Source organism: Dysidea avara, chromosome 1, assembly GCF_963678975.1.
Source record: "Dysidea avara chromosome 1, odDysAvar1.4, whole genome shotgun sequence".
In the NCBI taxonomy this organism is placed as follows: Eukaryota; Metazoa; Porifera; class Demospongiae; order Dictyoceratida; family Dysideidae; genus Dysidea; species Dysidea avara.
Genome location: NC_089272.1, coordinates 32,216,733 through 32,240,800, shown reverse-complemented (window position 1 = coordinate 32,240,800; position 24,068 = coordinate 32,216,733). Strand labels below are relative to the sequence as shown.

General features: G+C 37.9%; 1 protein-coding gene across 3 annotated transcripts in view; it reads left to right on the top strand.

Annotated features, from left to right (window-relative positions):
* The window catches only part of LOC136261994 (mucin-5AC-like), a 48,089-nt gene that overhangs the window by 16,768 nt on the left and 7,253 nt on the right, over positions 1–24,068 (top strand). For all 3 annotated transcript variants that reach the window (XM_066056115.1, XM_066056125.1, XM_066056134.1), the window contains 5 exons: positions 257–333; positions 11,543–11,753; positions 16,633–16,785; positions 20,396–20,596; positions 23,507–23,557. In XM_066056115.1, the coding sequence (XP_065912187.1) occupies positions 257–333; positions 11,543–11,753; positions 16,633–16,785; positions 20,396–20,596; positions 23,507–23,557 (693 nt within the window). The remainder of the gene's footprint in view (positions 1–256; positions 334–11,542; positions 11,754–16,632; positions 16,786–20,395; positions 20,597–23,506; positions 23,558–24,068) is intronic.

The following is a 24,068-nucleotide window of genomic DNA, read 5'->3' as shown; positions in this document are numbered from 1 at the left end:
TTCATCTTATAGATGATGTTTTGTTTGCGCTTTCATACTAAATTAAATAATGGTAATTGTTTGATTACAAATGATCGATGAACACTGTAAATAATGAAGCCAGAATTAGCTAATTAAACATTATTATGCCACATGTAATTTATAGGTTGTTGATTAAATTCTTGGTTATATTGTATCTAGGGATATTATTAACTGGGCACCTGAGTTTTGAAATAGCACGTCAACTTAAATTTGCTCGTTTTATATTCTGTTACAGCACCCAACCAAGTCCAAAATGTTAGTGTCATGTGTGCTCCTGTGGACCTGGACAATGAATGTACTGTGGCCTGGAATGTAAGTAACTTTGTGTATATACTGGAATATGTACATGTTAACAGACGCTATATACCATCTGTACATACACCATGATCAAATGAAACTTTGAATGAGCCACTGGGTGTACATTAAGACCTCAAACCACCTGAACCGGTGAGTATATAAAGACAGCCACCACGTATACTTATTGCGGTTAGTTATGTAAGTACTAAATGAATGTACTCACCTTTGATGTGTGTTACACTATTTGAAGGCAAACAGCCCACAGTGGGTACCAGTATGATTAGCCAGTGCAGGCTAATGGCTTGTGCCATGCTGGATGACCATTCACCCCAGCCAGGATGGGTTCACCCACTGGATTCATTTTATAGACATGCCTCACGACTTCAATTATCGGTAACAATGCTCCTACATTTGTTGACATGAACAGACAAGTCCTAAATATGGAAGTATGTTTAATAATTCCCACAACTGATTGTCCATTACTATCAAATTCAATCACTAGAAGCCTACGAACAACTCTATTATGCCAAACTATGATGAATTACATTTAAGTTCATTTGTTAAGTTAGTTGATGTGTTTTGTGTAGTGAATGTAAATTACAAGGTATTCTGTATCATATGAACAACGTCTACGTTGATGTATTGCACTTATATACAACTCCTCCTCAGTCATCAGATCTTTACTTTTGATAAACCCCTCACCTTCATCTTGGGGTTTATCAACAATAAACTTTCTTTGACTTCAGGGCGTATATATGTAAGTGTGACCTCATAGTCATGGTTTACATACAGTATTACAAATATGACATGTTGACTGTATGCAAATGTTTCCTTAAAATAGAGTACTTACATGTATATGGGACCCATCCAAAAACAGCTTATAGCTGTAAAAAAGTGCACATCCAAGTAAAGCAGAGTTAACTGCGACAAAAAGTAATGATATCATAATGCGGCCATGTGCGAGGTGTGCAAGTTGTAAAATTAACATTAGCTAATCAGATAATACAATGTTATTGTTAAAGTGTTAATGAGAACTATGTGATGCTGCTAGTTTTTAAGTGTGTGAGCATCTTCATAAATGCCACATAAATTTAATTCTCAATAAAGCAATGTGTATAGATTCTCTGATAGTAATAAATAGTTTGAGTTTGGCCACCTTTCCTTTGTTCGTAGCATTGCTGTATACAGGAAATGCGGCCAAACTCAAACTGTTTATTACTATCAGAGAATCTATACACATTGCTTTATTGAGAATTAAATTTATGTGGCATTTATGAAGATGCTCACACACTTAAAAACTAGCAGCATCACATAGTTCTCATTAACACTTAACAATAACATTGTATTATCTGATTAGCTAATATTAATTCTACAACTTGCACACCTCGCACATGGCCGCATTATGATATCATTACTTTTTGTCGCAGTTAACTCTGCTTTACTTGGACGTGCACTTTTTTTACAGCTATAAGCTGTTTTTGGATGGGATTTCAATACTTTTTGCTAGAATAAGCAATGCACTGTTGATAACAGTAGGTGAGTTTCCATGGTTTTGACAGAAACCCCAGATTACAGTGACAGAATGTTAAAATATAACTGTAATATTAGTGGCCAGGGCCGCCCACATTGGGGGTAACTGGGGTATTTTGCCCCCTACCACAGCCCGAAAGGGGCCACTTGAATACCTGTTTAAAGAAAGATCGATATACTCTAATAGAGCAGTCAGGATCTAGACCCTTCCTTGCCCCTGGGCCCCTCTTTAACTCTTTTCCCTGGGCACTCTAATTTCTCTGGATGGCCCTGTTAGTGGCATGCAACTGCAGTCAACTAACACCCATTTTAACTAGTAAACCCTTAACAACTCTGCCTTTCATCTTGTACTGCATTGAAACGATCAAGATACTCTATTAGAGCAGTCACAAACCAGCTGTAACACAGCAATCAATATTTAGCATAGTTACAACTTCTGCTTAGCATCGGATTGTATAGTTCAAATTACTAGCTACTTACAGACTTTACAATATAAAAATATGGCACTTGTAGAAATGTGACTGTTCTATTAGAGTATCTCGATCTACTTCAAGCATTGACTAATTCAAGTGAAGAAGCTACGCCCCTGCCAAGAGATCTTGTGAAATGAAATGAGTATAGTAAAGAAAAGGCAAGTATGTACAGAGACAATAGAGGGGCGCGTAATTATGTCCTGTTGTAAATAAACGTATATTACTACTAAATAAACGCACCAGAATAGGCTTGTGTGGCTGTTGTCTCCAAGGTTGTCTCATTACTTGTCTTTTCATGTTGAAGGGATTTAGTCGCAATTGGTGAGTTTAACTATACATGTATTTGTGTTGTAAAACTTAATTGTAAAAAGGCGATTATAGCACATATCATGATAAACATGTATTTGTCACAGTAGAGTCTCTCACGAAGTCACGATTATTACGAGACATTGGACCAGGGTAAAACATTTACTGCTACATTTAGAGGTTGTAGCGTTTGTATATCTTAGTATCTTAATAAATATTCCCCCATGATCACTAATCACTAATAGTACAGTGAAAACTAGTCATTATTCAGGCCGTAGGGACAAAATTTTCTGACCTTGCCTTTTAAAGAGGTGGCTGCATTATGCGGCCTTAAAAAAAGGTAAGAAGCATGCTGTTCTAACTGGCTATAGAGATGGATTTAGTGTATGACAGCGTATGAGACAGTGAGTGCTGGCAGCAAGGGGGCAGCCAATCTGTTAGAGCACCAAAAGCACTGCTTCAGACATAGGCAGTTGACTGTCAGCCCCAAGTGTAAAAAGTTTCACTATTGGTCCTTATAAGCTCCTGATGAAGAAAGTGATGAAGTCAGTATCCATAGGATATATTTTTCAGAGTATCCATTTCAGTTCTACAATATAGTAGCCAAGCATAAGATGAACATAACACAGCATTCCAGTAGTTTAGTGGTGACCACAACACTGCCTGAGTTAAACTGTGGTGAGATTTGAGACTACCAGAAGCCCTGGAATGTCTTCAACACATGAAATACCAAATATCTAATGCCTGGCTTTCATCCACAGTGGACCTGTCTTGGTGGCCACTTGTACAGAAGGGAAACAGCTGCCACACAGTCTTGCGAGCGAAACAGCTAGTTGCCACACCCCTTAATTATCAATTTGTAAAATCTTTAGCAAAATTGTGCGTTCGAGCAAGTGCGATGTGGCAGTGCCGTGTATATGGTTGCTGCCTAGCAGTGACACATCACGAGTATTGAAGTCACAATGCGTTACTGTATCATCCATCTAAATACAATCTCTGAATGTGTCATTTTGTGTAGAGAGCAATCTTCCACAAGAAGTGACCTGCAGGTTTCAGTGTACATTGTTAACCATTAATATTGTTCACAATATTGTGAACTATATGTACAGTGAAACCTCACTTAGTGGCCACCTCTTTAATAAGACCACCTCATTATATTGGCCACCTCTAGTAGGTCCCAAATATAGCTAAGCATTACTTATGACCTCATTAATAAGGCCACCTTGTTATTCAGGCCAAATTTTTGGGTTCCACAGCCTGCCATATTAATGAGGTTTCATTGTACTTATGTGAATTTTTTATTTTTCGTAACTTTTCTTCAGGTTTACTGATGGGCACTATGAAGCATTGTTGACTGGTACGTGCATAATGTGGTGACTTGAAATGCTAAAACAGTACGTAGCATGTCTTGTATGTACATGTAATGTGTTGTAATGTGTCCACACATCCACACATCTTAGAAATAAATATAATTGTATTTTCTATAAAATAGTCAGTTCCATTGTGCCACTGGGTCATAAGTTGGTTGAGTATGGATCATCCAGGGCACTTGAGTCACATTTTGTCCTGGCCAAGTGGATCTCATCCACTGACGAGAATATACAGGATCAGATAACGTGTATAAATTACGGTGGAACTTGTTTATTGCCACCTTCACTCATTCAGCAGGTAACAGTGTATGTACCACTCTGCGTGGGCAGTTCAAAGGCACCGCCAGTGCCATAATTCGTATATTGCACTGCTGCAGACCGCAGCGAGTGCATTATAACTTATAACGCACTGGTTGCAGTTTTGTAGACCACAACAAGTGCATTATAAGTTATAATGCACTGACCGCAGTGCAATATACAGATATTGCACTGGCTGCGGTTTTGTGCAGCATAACACAAGTGCCGGTGGCGAAGACTACTACGACACCTCACCTAATAGGTGGAAAGACACTTCACAGATCACTCGAATTCTTTTATAGCCTGACATGTAAAGGTCGATTGTGGGCCATAAAGTCACCAATACGTATAATGTTTACAAGCAGCCAATGGCGATCGAAAAAGCCAACGCGGGTGGCCACAACTCTAGTCTACATATATAAAAACGTACTTATACACCTTACTAGTCTGGTGCCATCTTAGCACAGATTAAACTGTAGTCCACTTCGACAATGACTCAATAAAACAAATATATTCTAAATAATACTAACCTTTACGTTCGATTGTGGTAACCAGTTTTCTCATGCCACCAGATTCGAGTTTAGCCAGTGTGAATAGTAAGAATTAGACTAGCATCGTTTAGTAGTTAGGTTTTGTTTACTTAAACCGTCTATTTAGCTGCTTTTTTCGCTCGAGAGAATCACTATGGTGATTAGTCTGGTGCTTAGTCTATATGGCGCGCTGGCATGCTGAGCACTACATGATGAGAGTCGAACAGCGAATGCAAGTTAGTGATATAATTATCCCATAGCGTACTAACTTTCAATATCTCAGGTGGCTGCAGTACTGCAGGGGGGACGTCATCGCAACGTCCAGCTTGGTTACCCACAATCGATGTTAGAAACCTGGCCTTTATAAGTGTTACAGCTGTCTTGTCAGACTCTCCCCACCTATTAGGTGAGTGGTACATAACAGTTATACAACGTGCACTCGTGCTATGCCTGTATAAACGCACTTGCCTTCGGCCTGACGGCCCTCAGGCTCTTGCGTTTATATCAGGCAGAGCACTCGTGGCCGTTGTATAACTATATAATAAATTCTCAATTGGAATTGACTTTTCAAGAGTGGTTGTCTTTCTATACTGGTGGCCATTAAGATAGGTTGTACTGATAGAGTGTACATACTAGAGATGCAACAATATCCTCCACTTAGTGTCATTTGATAGTGATGCAATGGAGACTATGTATTATTGCATTTAAATACTATACTATTATATTGCAACTCTAGCACGTATTTATAACAGGAATGTTTGTTAACTGTTTAGACATACTGGAGCCACACCCACTCATCTGGATTCTACAAATGGAGTCATGCCAACTTGTTGTCATCATACTTACTCGTTACTCCCATTGTGTTTGGATGAATATACATGCCGTCATGTGAGACTTGCTACCATGGCGGGCCACTGGAAAACATTTGTATAGCAGTTATATTACAGTTATTATTGTACAATTCTTACATTATTGTTGTGAAAAGTGTTTGGTATTCATGTGTCTCCTCTGTATGTTGTAATTACATGTGTAATTTTGTGTGGGGGTGCTATAAAATGCAATAATGCATAGTGACAATTGTATTAGGCGATTTTGCACACTTCCTTTTAAGCTAGCTACATGTGCTAATTACTCACAGCTTGTGTCAACAACTGGTAACCGCAGTTGTACTCTTGTGTCATTCTTTAAGCTGCGCCCTTAGAGGACAAATTATGTGGGGCGACTAATTTCAAAACGAAGGATGGTAGCGTAAGTGACCGATTATCGAACGGTACCTATTATCGAACATAAAAATCACGTAACGTATTCGGAAGTTTACAATTATATTCCGCATACTCGTAAGGTGTTTATATGGAGAATTCCAATAGTGTAGCCTATTCTTACTGAGTATTCCATCCTTTAGAGTTTATGTGTGGACATTACAACAGTCTTGATACTCATCACCACTGACGGAGAAATGAAGAAAAAGAACACAGAAATTGCCGTGAAAGAACTACAACTCGAGGGTGACTTTGGCGGCGGAATTGGCCGACTGTTCACGTTTTTCTGAGTAAAAGATATATCTACGAAGACTGTACAGAAGGGGTTGCTGTAAGCAAAGATGATAAGACTGTGTTATTGTTCGTAATGTGCTGATTTTTCACTGTACGTATTTAACACTAAACGACTCGCCGTTGTAACTCACAAGTGAATGCTTGTATCAAAACTATTTCAGTTACAGTATCATGGTACTTCAGATAATACGTTGATACAATAATCAAGAGTGTATAGGTTGCACTGAGGTTACCAGAGAAGAAAAGGTGCAAAACGTTCGATAATTGATTAACGGAAATTAATGGGCCGGGGGGCGTTCGATAATAGGTATCGGTGTTCGATAATTCATATTTTACGGAATGCAGAAATCCACTCATAACACGGACACTAATCGGATACTATTGCTCCAGCTTACGTGAGGTATTCTACGAGAAAGGCGCTACCTCCTGCTGAAATTTCCAGGTTGATACTTTCCTGGAGACATTTATGAAGTAAAGTATAAACCTTGTTCGATAATCGGTCACTTACGCTATGCAGCACCATAGATTATATCTATGGACTATAATCTATGGCAGCACACTTCTTGGTGGCTATATGTACTGATTAACTACATAGAGCGCCAGTTCATCGATACCCAGTGACCGCAGTTGTGCTCTGCGTCATTCTTTAAATTCCGAGTAAAATTCTTAGAGAGCAAATTACGTTGGGGCGACTGAATTCAAATTTCAAACTAGCCATTCTCGAAAACAAATGTTTCAATCTGAACGAAACTTTCAGAACAGTTTAAAGACACATTGCCCTACATGCCAAGCGAGTATTGCGGAAAACAACAATCTGGGATTTGTATTTGGCCTCTAGGTCGACTGAGGACGACTGTAACTTCGTTTGGTGCTGAAATCACGACTGTAGGGTAATCATGTATAGTGAAATCGATGATGTGAATCTTGAGGTGATTGAGTGAATACTGAAGCGATAACAGGGCGATCAATGTTCGGAATGCACAGAGGAACGCAAGGCATACACCTGCGGCTGCGTCTAACCGCATGCGATAAAAAAAATGAAACTTCCCCTTTGATGTCGGCAACCTCGATCGCGAAACAATCAGCATGGATTTGCTTCACTGCTTGTGTGGTAGTTACTAGTGACACGATGAGTTCAACTGCAGAGTTTCAGAGGGATAGCGTAAGTGACGGGTGGATTACAGGAAGGCCGAATTTGACAACGTTCGTTCTTGTAAAATCCTCACGTAGTGGACGCGTCATTTATTGTCTGCTGCGCGCGTTTCTGCTTTACTGGCCGCGCGACTCACTACCGTGAGTCTTGATAACACTGTAAGTACGCTGTACTCCTGTATCATCTACACTACATTATGTACAGTGTACAGTGTACGCAATTGTTGGAAATTTCAATGAGCATTGCTCAGTAATTTAATTTACGTAAGTTGCTACAAAATTTTGTAAAAAGATTATTTAATGGAATTTTCTACTGCCTGCATGCCTGCCTGCTTGCCCAACTGATACATTCAGTCATCCATAGCAGAAAACTGGCTACAGCTACTGTACAACCCTACTTGTCTCACAGAAATGTTTCCAATTCAGTTACGTAAGAAGAAATATTTGACTTATCGATAAGTATCCAATACCGTATTTCTATAAATATAAGCTGTGAGAAATTTTCACTAGTTTAATTTTCATGTTAAAATATTTTCACCTGTGTCCTCAAGCGACGAAAAAATTTTAACAATGAATTACGTAACTTTATTAATTCTCTACAGCCTTTTTTGCATATACGTAGGAGAATGACAAGCAGCGAAACTGAAGTGTGGTGTCTATGTTCCATGGAGGCTGCACTCCAATTCAGAAGTTGTCCATCACAAGTCACTGAACTCGCAATCAAGCAATGGACTGGAGTGGAATTTCTGTAGCTAGAAGCTCATTCCATGCAACTTGCATATTTGTACATATGTGACCGGATTTCACATAACAAGGCTTCCACACACACAAAATCAAACTTACATTTTTACCAGAAATGGATTGCTGGCCTAATACACTATCATATTCCACACTGTACTTCCTTCAGGACTGGCAAGTCTGGTTTCTGTGGCAGCTTTCTTCCGGCCCTGTCAAAGCCACGAGTGGGAGATTGGTGCCATTGAATGGCCATGGCTTTGTGATAATAGTGTGTAGTGAGCTGGGACTTCACAGAGAGCTCGCCAATAGTGTTCTCACTCAATTTGGAGTGATTTGAGGGCCATGGAGGGCCATGGAGAGCCCAAACTTGGCCTCTGGATTCCAATCGTCTTCTTGCTTCATTTTATACCCCTATATTAAGCCCACGCACCGCCCCCCACCCTCCCACCCTCCCACCCTCCCACCCTATTACTACCACCTGTGATATTATTAGCCGTTCGAGAAAAGCTGCCCAAAACAGGGCTAATTTTGGGTATCAGAAATGTATACACCCACTCAGTGATAGCTAGTAAATAGATGCATACTTGGTGCAAATTTTGTTTGCACAGCTGTAGGCACTGGGAAGTTATTACACAATGATTACTTAAAATCGCCATATATCCTAACGAAGCTTTGTGCATCGAATCCGGGTTTTGTCAAATTCAGTCACATATATACTTCATTTAATGTGTCCTGTAGTAGCTGTCTATCAGGGAATGGCTTCATTAGCTACCAATGTGCGATGAAATAGACGAATACAGCTCCCCTCTCTCCTAGAATGAGGGAGGCCTTTGTTTTTAAAAGACTGCAGCGAAGACATATGCTTTACACACCAATAGCCAAGCCTCGATCCAGGTGGCCAGAAAGCAGTTAACTGAATCCATTCAACTTTTCGAATATTACGTTGGTAAAAATTTTCCGCGTAATTGGTTTTCGTCAGATGCTAGCTTTGATGAAATATTTTTAACAGTTTATAATATAGAAATACGGTACATGCATACATGCACAATTTCCTTTACAATGTCAAGCATGGCATGGCTTCCAGCAACAGGTATACATGTTACAAAACATTTTTGCACCAACAAATTAGAGTACACGTGTTTCCATTGATATCCCCTGCCACCAGGAAATGGGCTGCTTAAAGAACAGTATGCACTAAAACTTATGCTTGAAGTACTGTCAACTAGGATGTGGCAAACCCATGGCAATGGCATGTATAGGTGAACATATGTAGTTTAGTGATTTGCAGCTACTGTATGTGCCATTAAACACTTGTTAGTCAATGACTGCTTGCATTTTCTAGACACAGTTTTTGGAGTAAGTAGGATTCTAGAAAAACGAGAACAGGACGAGAATGGAAAGTGGGAACGGGAACAAGCAAGTGGAGCAACAGAAAGGGTCATCACATCAATAAACAGGCTTGGTTTTACAGCACAATGTTTCTATGCAACATTGTAGTATCCTTCACTAAAACAATCGAAACACTCTATTAGAGCAATCACCTGCATTAAAACACTCTAACAGAGCAGTCAAGAATGTTGGTTAACTATCTCACCAGGGACCTGTATTGAAAGTCTGTGAATTGATGGACTATATAGCTGGCATAGATTAAGTATACATACTAGCTAACTCATCAACACTAAAAGTTAGCTACTCCTTTTAAAATGTTCCATTAAGCAGTAACATTAAAACGTGCTGTTTGTGCATCTAACTACTGTAGCTAAAACCTACACACTGCTGTTTATGCAGCTTATAGAATCTATAAACCTATTGTAAAACTAACTAATCTTCATGTCCAGTCAGCAACTGACTGACCGCCAACTTCAATTTCCTAGCACACGGAAGCTCTCCACACTGCAAGTCCCTTAGTTGGCAATACTTCTTTCCTGCTATACATTGTTCTCTGCCAGTCCTCCTGCTGATGGTCTATAACTTCAGACTTGGCTTGCACTCTAATATGTTCAAGACATTACGTGCCCACAACATGTAACAAATAAACAAACCATTCATCAGGTAAATATACATCAACAATATTCACAGTTTGTGCTAACCTGACACATGTATAACATGGCTACTCAAGTTTAGCAGCTGCTGCCTTGTAATATGTCTCAACCGACCATTTGAACAGTCCTTTGCCATTTCACTCCCACCATTTCAACCATGCATCACATGCGCAATTGATCACATGATGCAATAGATATAATTTGTAATGGTTCAGTATTAATGTGATGTGACCCTCAAGAGGAGCACCAGTGGGCAATTAGCTACTGGAGAGCTCCTGGGCTGTAAGATTTGGTGTGATTTTTAATTTTAAAAATCTACCTCTGAAAGGGGGGTTTGTCCAAACCATCTGAACCCCCTGCCTACACCCCTGAGGCGGTACAACTTCCCACTTTATATGCAGGCACTGTCAGTTTATTATAATATATATAGAAACCTCTTCATGTACTGCAGTGGTAGAATCTTTCAAAATATTTAAGAGAGTAGCTAGTTTTCAAGAGTAGCTAGTTTTCAGTGCTGATGGCTTACTGTAGCTAGCTAGTTAGTATATCTAATCTATACCAGCTATATTCAAATGCATGCAGATCCCTTGTGGGATAGTTAACAAAACATTCTTGACTGCTCTATTAGAGTGTTTCAGTTGTTTAGCGAAAGGATACAACAATGCTGCAAAGAAGCATCGTGCTGTAAAATCCAGTCTTTACATTGGCATGCTGACCTTTATCAGGCATTTCCATTGGTCGCTCCTGTTCTTTCTTTCCGTACCTGTTTTCCTAGAATTCTACTTAACCCATCTTTTGCTGAGACCAACACTAACCATTTATTTGTTGCATGATTGTGGTATACAAGGGTATAAGATGTCAGTATAAGAATAATCAGGAATTTTAAACTAGAGTAGAGACAATATTTATACCCAACAAAAAGCACTTTAGCAAGCTGTATCAAAATAGTACGACATTAAGAAGCAAATGTCCCTACTCAACATTTGTAAAATCTCTGCGGTACAGTAGGGATAGTCACTTTTTATTGTTTTACAGTAACATTACGTACTACTAACTTGTTTCAATACTTTTTATCGAGGTATTATAATTATTGTTCCTTAAAATTACACTTGTTATGTGCATAATTTATTTCATTTGTTTACTACTCATGTCTGTATGCGCATACATAATCTATACTTCTGTTTATAATTAAAAACAACTGTATACACTTGTAATCTCTTTTTCATTTACCAGGATCTAGCCTATGGTCCTAATGCAGTACCACTACCTATACTTTATGAGGTTTCATATTCTGGAATTAACATAACAGCTGATAGTGATACAGTTGTGTCTAGTCCCCATGTTATTACACTACCAGCAGTAGATGGTTCTGTTATTGTTAGTGTAACAGCTTACAATGACTTTGGATCAGGAGGAACTAGTCTGGGAGTTCAAGATGCTATTAGTAAGTCACAAACATGCATACTGTAGTCTATGTAGCTTGGAGCTTGTGTACTATGAGAAAACTTGTAACTTATTCTTAACCCACATTGTCCAGAAAACTGGATTTAAACTTAATAATATATGCATGTCTTACACAAAACACTTTAACTGTCAAAGCAATGGCTACACAATTTATGTCATTCTACTCAATGATGTAACAAGTATTAAAACAAATACAAAAAGAAATGAAATCTAATCCAAAACAGCCAAGCTGTAAAAAAAGTGTGCGGCCCTCAGAAAGGCTATGGTGAAAAAAGATGTGAAATCCAAGGTGGCGGCCAAGAAATGGCTGTGATGGTAGATTAATGGTAAAAATTTTAATAATGACAATTCAGGTAAATTTTGTGAAGCGGCACAAAAATTCACCTGAATTGTCGTTATTAAAATTTTTACCATTAACCTACCATCACAGCCATTTCTTGGCCGCCACCTTGGATTTCACATCTTTTTTCACCATAGCCTTTCTGAGGGCCGCACACTTTTTTTACAGCTTGGCTGTTTTGGATTAGATTTCATTTCTTTTTGTATTTGTATACCCCAAAGCCGGCCTATGGCCAGCTTTGGGACTTTTTTAACCTATGTTTTTTTTCTTTACTACAGGAAGAAGTAAAGATGAAGTAGATATACTTTAAATATTTTATCAGTAAATGTACAAATTATATATATAATACATATGTGACCGGATTTGCAAAAAGGGGCCTTCCACACACATCCAATTTGCCAACTTTGACAATTGATAATTTCAGATTGGAAAGAGCTATTGCCTTGAAATTTGGGCAGTGGTGATTTCTTTGCAGCTGAACTCTCCACATGATGGTTTCTTTGTAGCTGAACTCTCTACAAAGGCAATTTCTTCTAGCTGATCTCTCTACAGGGAGATTTGTTTGTAGCTGAACTATCTACAAGGTAACTTCTTCTAGCTGATCTCTCTACAGGGTGATTTGTTGGTAGCCGAATTCTGTACAGGCGATGTGTTTGCAGCTGAGCTCTTTACAAAATGGTTTCTTTGTAGCTGAACTCTCTACAAAGTAACTTCTTCTAACTGATCTTTCTACAGCGTGATTTGTTTGTAGCTGAACTATCTACAAGGTAATTTCTTCTAGCTGATCTCTCTACAGGGTGATTTATTGGTAGCTGAATTCTGTACAGGTGATTTGTTTGCAGCTGAGCTCTTTACAAAATGGTTTCTTTGTAGCTGAACTCTCTAAAAGGTAACTTCTTCTAACTGATCTTTCTACAGGGTGATTTGTTTGTAGCTGAACTATCTACAAGGTAATATCTTCTAGCTGATCTCTCTACAGGGTGATTTGTTTGTAGCTGAATTCTGTACAGGTGATTTGTTTGCAGCTGAGCTCTTTACAGAATGGTTTCTTTGTAGCTGAACTCTCTACAAGGTAATTTCTTCTAGCTGATCTCTCTACAGGGAGATTTGTTTGTAGCTGAACTATCTGCAAGGTAATTTCTTCTAGCTGATCTCTCTACAGGGTGATTTGTTTGTAGCTGAATTCTGTACAGGTGATTTGTTTGCAGCGGAGCTCTTTACAGAATGGTTTCTTTGTAGCTGAACTCTCTACAAGGTAATTTCTTCTAGCTGATCTCTCTACAGGGAGATTTGTTTGTAGCTGAACTATCTGCAAGGTAATTTCTTCTAGCTGATCTCTCTACAGGGTGATTTGTTTGTAGCTGAATTCTGTACAGGTGATTTGTTTGCAGCTGAGCTCTTTACAGAATGGTTTCTTTGTAGCTGAACTCTCTACAAGGTAATTTCTTCTAGCTGATCTCTCTACAGGGAGATTTGTTTGTAGCTGAACTCTCTACAAGGTAATTTCTTCTAGCTGATCTCTCTACAGGGAGATTTGTTTGTAGCTGAACTATCTGCAAGGTAATTTCTTCTAGCTGATCTCTCTACAGGGTGATTTGTTTGTAGCTGAATTCTGTACAGGTGATTTGTTTGCAGCTGAGCTCTTTACAGAATGGTTTCTTTGTAGCTGAACTCTCTAAAAGGTAACTTCTTCTAACTGATCTTTCTACAGGGCAATTTGTTTTTGGCAGAATTTTCTACAGGGTGATTTCTTTGCAGCTGAACTCTCTACATGGTGGTTTCTTTGTAGCTGAACTCTCTACAAGTTAACTTCTTCTAGCTGATCTCTCTACATGGTGATTTGTTTGTAGCTGAATTCTGTATAGGTGATTTGTTTGCAGCTGAGCTCTTTAAATAATGGTTTCTTTGTAGCTGAACTCTCTCAAGGTAACTTCTTCTAGCTGATGTCTTTACAGGGTCACTAGTTTGTAGCTGAATTCTCTACATGGTGGTTTCTTTGTAACTGAACTCTCTACAAGGTAACTTTTTCTAGCTCATCTTTCTACAGGGTGATTTATTTGTAGCTGAATTCTTTACAGGTGATTTGTTTGCAGCTGAGCTCTTTAAAGAATGGTTTCTTTGTAGCTGAACTCTCTACAAGGTACCTTCTTCTAGCTGATGTCTCTACAAGGTCACTAGTTTGTAGCTGAGCTCTCTACATGGTGGTTTTTTTTGTAACTGAACTCTCTACAAGGTGACCTCTTCTAGCTGATCTTTCTACAGTGTGATTTGTTTGAAACCGAACTCTCTACAAGGTAACTTCTTCTAGCTGATCTCTCTACAGGGAGATTTGTTTGTAGCTGAACTCTCTACATGATGGTTTCTTTGTAGCTGAACTCTCTACAAGGTAACTTCTTCTAGCTAATCTCTCTACAGGGAGATTTGTTTGTAGCTGAACTCTCTACATGATGGTTTCTTTGTAGCTGAACTCTTTGCAAGGTAACTTCTTCTATTGATCTCTCCACAGGGCGATTTGTTTGTAGCTAAACTCTCTACATGGTGGTTTCTTTGTAGCTGAACAATACAAGGTGATTTTTTCTAGCTGAACTATCTCTTTTCATAGTTGCATGAACTCCCTACAAGGTAACTTCTTCTAGCTGATCTCTCTACAGGGTGACTTTTGTGTAGCTGATCTCTATACAGGTTTCTTATTTCTAGCTGATCTCTTGAATTCTCTTCAGGGTGACTGCTCTATTAGGATGACTGCTCTATTAGAGTATCTCGATCTCGCACTTGCCGCACCAAGTTGGATTTCGTGTTATAACTCCGTGGCTTTAAGTCTTATTCTTCTACACCATTGATGAGCCTTTCTAAGATGATTACTCCATCTGTACAACGATTTTCAAAGCATTACCCTAAGCGGTTTATCTGGTAGGCGTGGCAAGCAGTCGTTTTTTTATTAGCTATCTCGATTGCGTAATTGTTACACACTGTTGGTTTTTTCGTTGTATCTTCCTGGTTTTTAGCTCGATTTCTTTCAAACCACAAAAGGTTTGAGGTTCAATAGTTAACCTATTCACCCACCGATTTTCAGCTTCTTCCCATACGCGGTTTACCCTGTAGGCGTGACAACATATTGGTGTTATTTTTCGTGAATAATCGCTCATAACTCTTTGCCTGTTTATCGTATTCCAGCCAAAGTTGGTACCGAGATGCGCCTTTATATCTCCCTTCTGTGTGCCAAATTTCAAGGCAATCGGATAACGCGTTCGCGTTTTATAGCAGTTTTTGTAAGTGTGCGACAAGAAAAAGAAAAATAAGAAGAAAAAAAAACCAAGAAACTGAGCCAATTTTTGAAGTCGCATATCTCGGGAACGCGCGAAGCGATTTCGCTCAAATTTGGAATGTGGAGTGCTGCAGTTGGAGGGAATGTCCACAGCAAAAATCGTCTTGTTTCATCAAGGAAGCACAGAGCTACGGAGGTGCGAAAATTGCGTTTTCTTTCTTCCTGTCAATATACTCACGGGTGTTACGCGCCGGCTTCTTGGGCCGCACGACACACTACCGTGTGTCTTGATGACACCTAGGATTTTATCCTTGATGATACCTAAGGTTTTACCCTGATGCTAAATGGTGAGGCGATATAAATAACTTTTTGATAAGGAAACACACAAACCCTTTACATATACTGTACCTTTATATAACTCGATGGTAGTTGCTCCTTTCAACTTGCAACAAGTTCCATTCACTTCAGAACTTCCATAAATTTCTATCACATCGTATATGACTCACATAGACCACAATCAAAATTAAACAGATGGCAAGAATTTTGAAACACAGAAATGCAAGTCACTATTCTTCATCACTTTGTAATACAGTAAGTAAGCTGCTGTAGTTACAGCATTCATTTAATTTAAACTCCAACTAGTCCAGTGAACACACTTTCGATGAATGTGTAGTTTTGGGTATAGGAGCTATAAAGTTAAAAAGTGAATGAATTTGATAGGTCGAAATCTTGTGCACGTGATTTCACTTGTTATTGTTGTCATACAAAACTTCTGCTTTTAATTTGTTGATGCACAAGAACTATTAGAACCTGTGTACAAACAGAGATCTGCACAATGACCATTTGAGTATTTGTATCATGGGTTGTGTAATGGTGGTGTTAGAAATTAATGACCCCTTATTACCATGCACATTAGTAATCGATGCTGGTTTACCGTGACAGAATGTTTGTTACAAAAATACAATTATATCACCTCGACACTGTATATGTATTGTTTGTACATGTTTAGGACCTTCAATTTGGTGCATGCTACGTACATGTAGTTTTGTATCCATCTTAATAATGCAAATGACTTTGAATTAAGATATAATGTATATCTCATCCATAGGGCATATGATGGCTCTTACCACATGTGACTTTCCTAATAAGGGCAAAAATCATTTAAGGGGAATTTAAGGAAAGTAAAATGCTTCCATTACACAGAATCACACATGTACTGTACATACGCACACTGAATGTCTATTTTTTCCACAGTGTTCTCTGTAGTAGAAGCAACCACATCAACGGTGCTTGAAGGAAATACTCCAGCAATGACTTATAGTGCAGAAGTTGAATGTGATGTTAGCCCTAGTAGTACAGCTGATTATTGTGAAGTAATTGCTCGTAATGATGACAGTACCGTTTCAGGTAATGTTTATACATTGTATTTACAAGGTATACAGGTATATGCAGTACTTACAGTATGTACATGTGTCTACAATCACTAACAAGTGTTGAAGTACAGTATGTGTATTTGGCATATACAGTGTGTGTGGTCTAAAGTCAAGTTATACTTATACGCAACAGTTTTCTACCATACGTATATGTTACACAGCATGGATACATACATGTTATACGTAATTATGAGCTTTACAGTGTTTAAATAATAAACCACATCTACTGTTTGTGCTATATAAGTACGTATGTGTATAGACCATGTGCGCGCTAAGGTATGGAACTTTATTACATCATCAAAATAATGCAACCACCATTTTTTGAGGGCAAAAAACGTATGCTTTCTATGCCTACAAAAATTTTTTTATGCTAATACGAAGGAATCGTGCTAAAAGATAGAGTAGCGCTGGTATAAAGTAAGTTACTAGGTAAAAGTGTATCCACACAAAAACAGCCAAGCTGTAAAAAAATGGCGTGGCCTTAAAAAGCCTGGGTGAAAAAGTTGTGAAATCAAAGGTGACAGCCAAGAAATGGCTGCAATGATGTTAATGCTAATAAATTTTAACAATGGCTGTGTGGATTTCACTTCTTTTTGTACTTTCAGTTACAAAGCCCCAAAACCAGCCCATGGCTGACTTTGAGGTTTGTTTTTACTCCCACATCTTCTTTTCTATTTAGATACAATGATGATTATTGAAGACAGACTTATAAATTTATTCATTGCATGATTTAATATAATACTCTAATAGAGTGCACATTTTTGAGGACTTCTAATAGAATATACATAGAATGTTCTAGAACAATCTAGTACTTCTATTGGTAGATATATGAAATTACAAATGTTTGATTATAAGCAGATTTCAACTAGAAATTTCATTTATAAAGCAGAAATTAAGTGAGGTAATCAGCCAAGGTAGCAGTGGTTCAGTGGTTAAGGATGCAGGTGTTAGGTATGGAGGTCCCTGGTTCGAACTCTGGTAAGCTTTTTTTATTGCAATTTTTTGCACACTTTTTTACCCCGCAGTGACTGCTCTATTGGAGTATCTCAATCCCACGATTTTACACTTGCTTGGTTTTTGCTTTATAACTTTGTCGCTGTAACACTATTGCTATTCAGACTATCAAAAGGCACTGCTAGCCCATCTACACACCAATTTTTAAGTTATTTCTATACTTGGTTTACCCTGTAGCCGTGACAGAAATTTAATCATTTTTTATGTGAATAAACGCTCATACATATAACTCCTGGAAAGTTCCTCAGATTCACAACAAACTTGGTATGTGAATCCACCATTACACGCTCTTCATTTGTACCAAAGATCGAGGCAATAGAGTTACACGTTTGCATTTTATAACAAGTTTTGCAAAGTGTGCGAAAAGAAATCGAAGCCCCCATAGTTCCCGTACAGCATAAGAAAAAAAAAACAAAGAAATTTAAATGAAACTTTGGATGCTCATATCTTGCAAATGGCTGTTGCGAATTTAATCAAATTTGCTGTGTGGCGTACCCCACCTGGGGGACAGCTATAACGCAAAAATGGTGTGCTTTGGAGTAGGAGCCATGGAGCTATGCATGCATGAAAAAGCAGTTTTCTTTCTTCCTTTAAATATATTCATGGTGTGGTCGCCAGCTTTCTTGGCCGCATGACATACCGTGTGTCTTGATAACATATTTGCTGCATGTCGAGTTATTCCGCCTAGGGAAGGTTTTTGCAATAGAATGTTCGATACTTTGCCCTCACTTTTCTCGTAAACTATCGTGAAACTTGAAGCCGTACCAACTTTTTCCTGTTTTTTGCCAGACCATGCCTTGGCACGCACAAGGTCTATACAGCATATTTTGATTCCCTAAATCTTGTACGTAATTCGTATATTTAAATGTACATATGCATAAAATGATTTGATCTTTGGAAGATAATGAGGCCTTCAAAATCCACTAAAAGACCTCCTTGTGGGCTCTTAAAATGTTTCAAACCTTGCCAGCAGAAATATCTCAGGAATTGCAAATCTCAGTTTCGATCATTGATTTGTTACACTCTCCTAAACATATTGCAGGCTAATATTATAGCCTAAAGTCACCCAAACTAACATGAGTTTCACCACTCCATTCATTTTATAACATGCCTAAAGCATTTCAATTATGAGAGGTACAGTTTAATGTTGTAACTATGTTTATCAGGATGAATGAAGAAGTCTAGAAAATATCGGTTTCAGGTATGTTCAACCACACAATTGGCTATTTCCAGAAAACTCAGCTTTATACAGCTTTGGCAAAACCATTATATTGCCAGTTTTGATGAAGTGCCAATTTTAGCAAAACTTTTTTTACCTGCAATTATATTTCAAACTTAATTTCATTATTGCCAATTTTGGTAATATCACTCAAACCCTTGTTATAAATATTTTGCTTGAGGGATTTGGTATCCTATTAGGAGATCGGACTAGGGAATCAGGATCTACGGATTAGGGGATTGGGTACAGGAGTTAGAGTTAAGAATAGGGCTAGGATTAGGCAATAGTTTAATCTATGTCAAATTTAGAATTGAGGACTTTAGGTATGTAAGGTTCTTATTCACCATCTTTCTCTTGATTCTTAGGGATAAAGTTGTCGTTTCGGTAACTTATGCAAAACAATATTTGCCAAATTTGAAATTTTATCTGGTTGATAGAACCTAAATTGGCAAACATATTCTTCCAGGTTTGGCAAGTATGGTGTATTAATCCCACAAGCAAACAGTTTATGAGCTATTATAAAAAGGATTGCTCAAACTAACCAAATTGATATCTTTGTAGAGCATTTTTTAAACTGAAGTTGCTATGCCTGATATTGTATGCATTGGCGATGATAATAAGACCTTTTACTTGTGTGTCAGAAATTTCCATTGGTGGAAACTTTAAGGTGACTCCTCCCAAGAGTTGCCAAAATTGGCAACTTCTACAAGCATTGGTACCAGAACATACCTCGTTTAGCACTCATCTGTTTTCCCAAGTATTTCAAGCATATTTCGTCTTCAAATAAACTGCAAATGGACTTTACCAAATACCTATGTAGATGGATAAGCTTCCTGGTAGAATGGCTATTTTGTGTTGTGGGTGTGTTTCGTATGCAAAACTGTGCCTGGTCTTTGTACTGCTGTTACACCATAAACAATTTTTGACAACTTGTTGCCATTGTAATCGCTCTTGCTGTGTCTTTAAACTGTTTTATAATTCATACACCTGTACCTCATGCTGCTGTGATGCCATAACACATGCAATGGCAGTAACTGGTCAGTTTCCTTGTCAACATGGTTATCTTCACTAATGTCCATCTCAGGAAGCAATGGTAAGGTGTGAACTTCAACCAGCTCTTTAATGAAAACATGTTCAGTCTTCCATACTCATGTTAAGATTTGCCTTAGATCTCTATCCTACCCAAAGTGTACATACCGGGCTTGGGGTGATGTAACTTTTACAGTGAAGTACCCTCAGAAGTGTGCTGTTCATATATTTTAGTACAAGATACTTATGTATTTCACCTCATGTCTGGTACATGTATGACCTACAGTGTACTGTTACTAAATTTATATTATCACTTCTTCAGCTTCAGCCACTATTATGAATGATATGGCTACAGTGACAGTTAGTGGTCTAGTATGTAAGGAGACATACTCAATCATAGCTGGAGGGATAATCACAAATGGTGTAATGATGGACCGAACATTGGATGGACCCAGATTTCAGACAGAAACTATTCTTGCCCCAGCTTGTCCAGTAGTTATAACAACTACAACAATGACAATTGGTAAGAGAGTTATTTATCACTATTAGCTGTACTGATATTTTGCTTGATATGTATGGTGAATACCTTTGTGACCCAGTCTGGGAAAACTGGTCTTATCGCCTATTTAAAAATATCGAGAAATGCCAGTTTTAAATATTCAGTGTGTTGTAGCTTGCCAATGGATGAAGCTATGTTTACCAAATTTAAACTGAGGTTGACTGTATCAGGCAAACTCCAAAAGTGGTGAGAGGCGGGAGCTGGAGGAGGCCAAGGGGCTGTTTTTAAAAAAGCAATTAAAGAGGAAGGCTTAGAGATGAATTAGGCCAATTTATAGGCCATTCAGGTTTCAAAATTGGCCTAAATGAATGTACATTTATAGCAGAGGTCTTTATTCAACACCACAGAGCTGTACCGCTACATACATACAGCCAACCCCAGGTTGGCTAAAGCTCCATTACAGCTCCAAGCTGCTTGTTCAAATCACCACTATGCATGGGAAAATCAGCCAGCAAAAGCAGACCACTAAAATTTGGCTGATTTTTGAAATTTGATAGTTTCTTCATGTACTGTAGCTTGTGTTCTTCGTGAAAATCAAATGTGCGGTCATGGGCAATAAGACCAGTTTTTCAGACCCCATTACATTTTAAAGTACTATACTGACTCCCAGACAACTTTAACACATCATGTGGTGCAGATAAGGTTTTATATGTAATAGTTATACCACAGGCAAGAATGCTTTGCCTGATATATATGCACAAGCATGAGGGCTGTAGGCCTGAGTGTGAGTGCGTATATACAGGCAAAGCACGAGTGCTCATGGTATAACTAATATGTTCTACTTTAGCATGCAGACTCATGTAATTGACAAAATCTTCAGTTACTATACCCTTCTCTTATATATGTGGAACCAAATAAGCTGTAATTGTGGGATTGAATTTTGCCAAACAAACTGTGATAGTGGGATTCAATTTTAATACATCAAACAGTAGTTTGATTTTACTTTTGCTAATATAGTAATTTTAAGAGACTAGTGTTAATTATGTTACTTTAATTACTACATTTACTAAAGTAAAAAGCAAACTACTGTTGATGTATTAAAATTGAATCCCAGAATCACAGGCTGTTTGCAAAATTCAATCCCACAATCACAATTTATTTGATTCCCTATATAATAGAAGAGAGATGACAGTATAACATCAAGAAATCTAATGATTTCTGGATATAGTGTGCACTCCTATTAGGTGTGCAATGTCTCGAGTTAACGAGATATATTGTACTTTATATGGGATGATCAAAGCGATGTTGTGTATCGTATTGTCCATACAGTACTAATCAGCTGCATAACTGTACTGAATGAGTCGTGCAGTACAGTTATGCTGCTAACAATACAGTTATGTGCTTAATTGGGCAAATACAGTACAGTTATACGGAGAATTTATTTGAGGAATGTTAGGAAATCCATAAAGATACCAATTAATAACACTCTATTAGATGCCCAGGCATTGGTCTTGATTGGAAATTATGGTAACAGTGCTATTTTTTTTTGTCATGATAAACAGCAATGTGTTCACATATATTCAGTTTTTATTAGTGTTGTTTTAGTTCTAAGGAACTAGAACTAAATCTAGTTTTAGTACAGCAATTTATACTAGAACTAAACTAAAATTGTGGTCTATTTTAGTTCTAAAACTAAAACTAAACTAAAATTCTTTCAAGTTTTGGTTAAAAAACTAGAACTAAACCAAAACCTTTAAAACTTTTAGTTCAAGAACTAGAGCTAACTAAAAGGTTTCTCAAGCAATCCTACATAAAAGGGTGTTGTACACTATAACCACTTAACACTTTTCTTTGAAGATGGTGATGCCTGAAAATGCCTGCAAATGCCTGCAAATGCTACCATAAACATTGTCAGAGGAGGTTGGACATGCACACATGAGTGCATACATTTTGTATTGAAAGTTTACCAAGCGTCCACGGAAGTTTTCACAAATACCATTCGAGAGTGCACTTCAAGTTTAGTCTATTCAGCCTGTCAACACCATTCAACCCCACTACTCCAGGCACGTAAATTTCTCTTGAAATCTACAGGATCATGTGTGTAAGCATTCGCTGGATGGAATCCACGTGTAATACTATAGGAACGCCTTATGTACGTGTATTTAAACACAATGATTGTCGAAGAAAGCAATGTACATGCTAACAAAGCCTCTCAGAGTATTGAAAAAGAAGAGCGGACGCCGCTAGTTTGGCCTTACAGAGAATCGAAAAGAGAATTAGAAACTCACACACCCGCCTTGCAATAAGAATTTGCTGTTCATCTTAAGAAGCACAAGGTAACATGATGTGGATATTGCATGCTAAACATTTCTTCTATCACTTACTCCTTGTCATATATAAGAATTATGCAATTAACAGAAATAAATTTCAGAAGTGTTTGTATCGTGTCCAACCTCCTCTAAAACATTGCTATTCAACATTAATTCTGCCTATTTAGGTTATTTAAGCTCAGTTCTATTAGAGCATTAATTTTGTTCATTTGTGCACAATGGTAAGTGGAAATAGTGCTGAACATCAAAACACCAAATCTAAAGTTTCTGTAAGTTTAGGGGGTGCTACCAAGGTTAGTATATGTGAAGATATCTAACACTAAAACTAACACTAACTAAAATGAAACTAATACTAACTAAATTACAGAAATATGGGGTACCAGAACTAATACTAACTAAAACTTTGGTGGAATTGGGGCACTAGAACTAAAACTAACTAAAACTATGGTAGAATTGGGATACTAGAACTAAAACTAACTAAAACTATGACAGAATTGGAGTACTAGAACTAGAACTAAACTAAAATGAATTTGCTGTACTAAAACAACACTAGTTTTTATGCAATGAAGTTTTCAAATACAAATGTTTCATTTTTACACTATAGCAGCACCAACTGTAACAATAGCAGTGCTACCCACAATAACACCTACTACTGGTATGTAAGTGTGATTATCTGGTATGTAAGTGTTTGTGTGTATATGTGTGTATCTTAATTACTAACACCAACTTAGGGTACACATCTTAGGATCCTGATCTGCTTTTCACAAAAAGTGTATTTCATATTAACTAACTTTCATGAATGCATATACGTAGATTAAAATTACAGATAGAGGTGCACCAATATTGATATTGGTATTGGTATATATTGGTACCGATATAGCAATATCGGTATTGGGGAAAAGTTGACTTTTTAGCATACGTATGTGAGCAGGTATTACACATAAGCACTATAATTGTCCAAAGTATAGTATGTTATGGTTGACTAATGGTTAAAGTGTGAGTGTGAAGTTGGAAGAGTGTCATGATGGCCAGGGCTCAAGTCCTCAGTTGGTCACACTTTACACACCTTTTTATCACTACCTTTTTCACAATTCTTTATGTAGGTTTAGTGACCACCTTTTAAGCTTTTTGGCTAAATGCTTATTGTAGTGTCCATTCTGAAAACC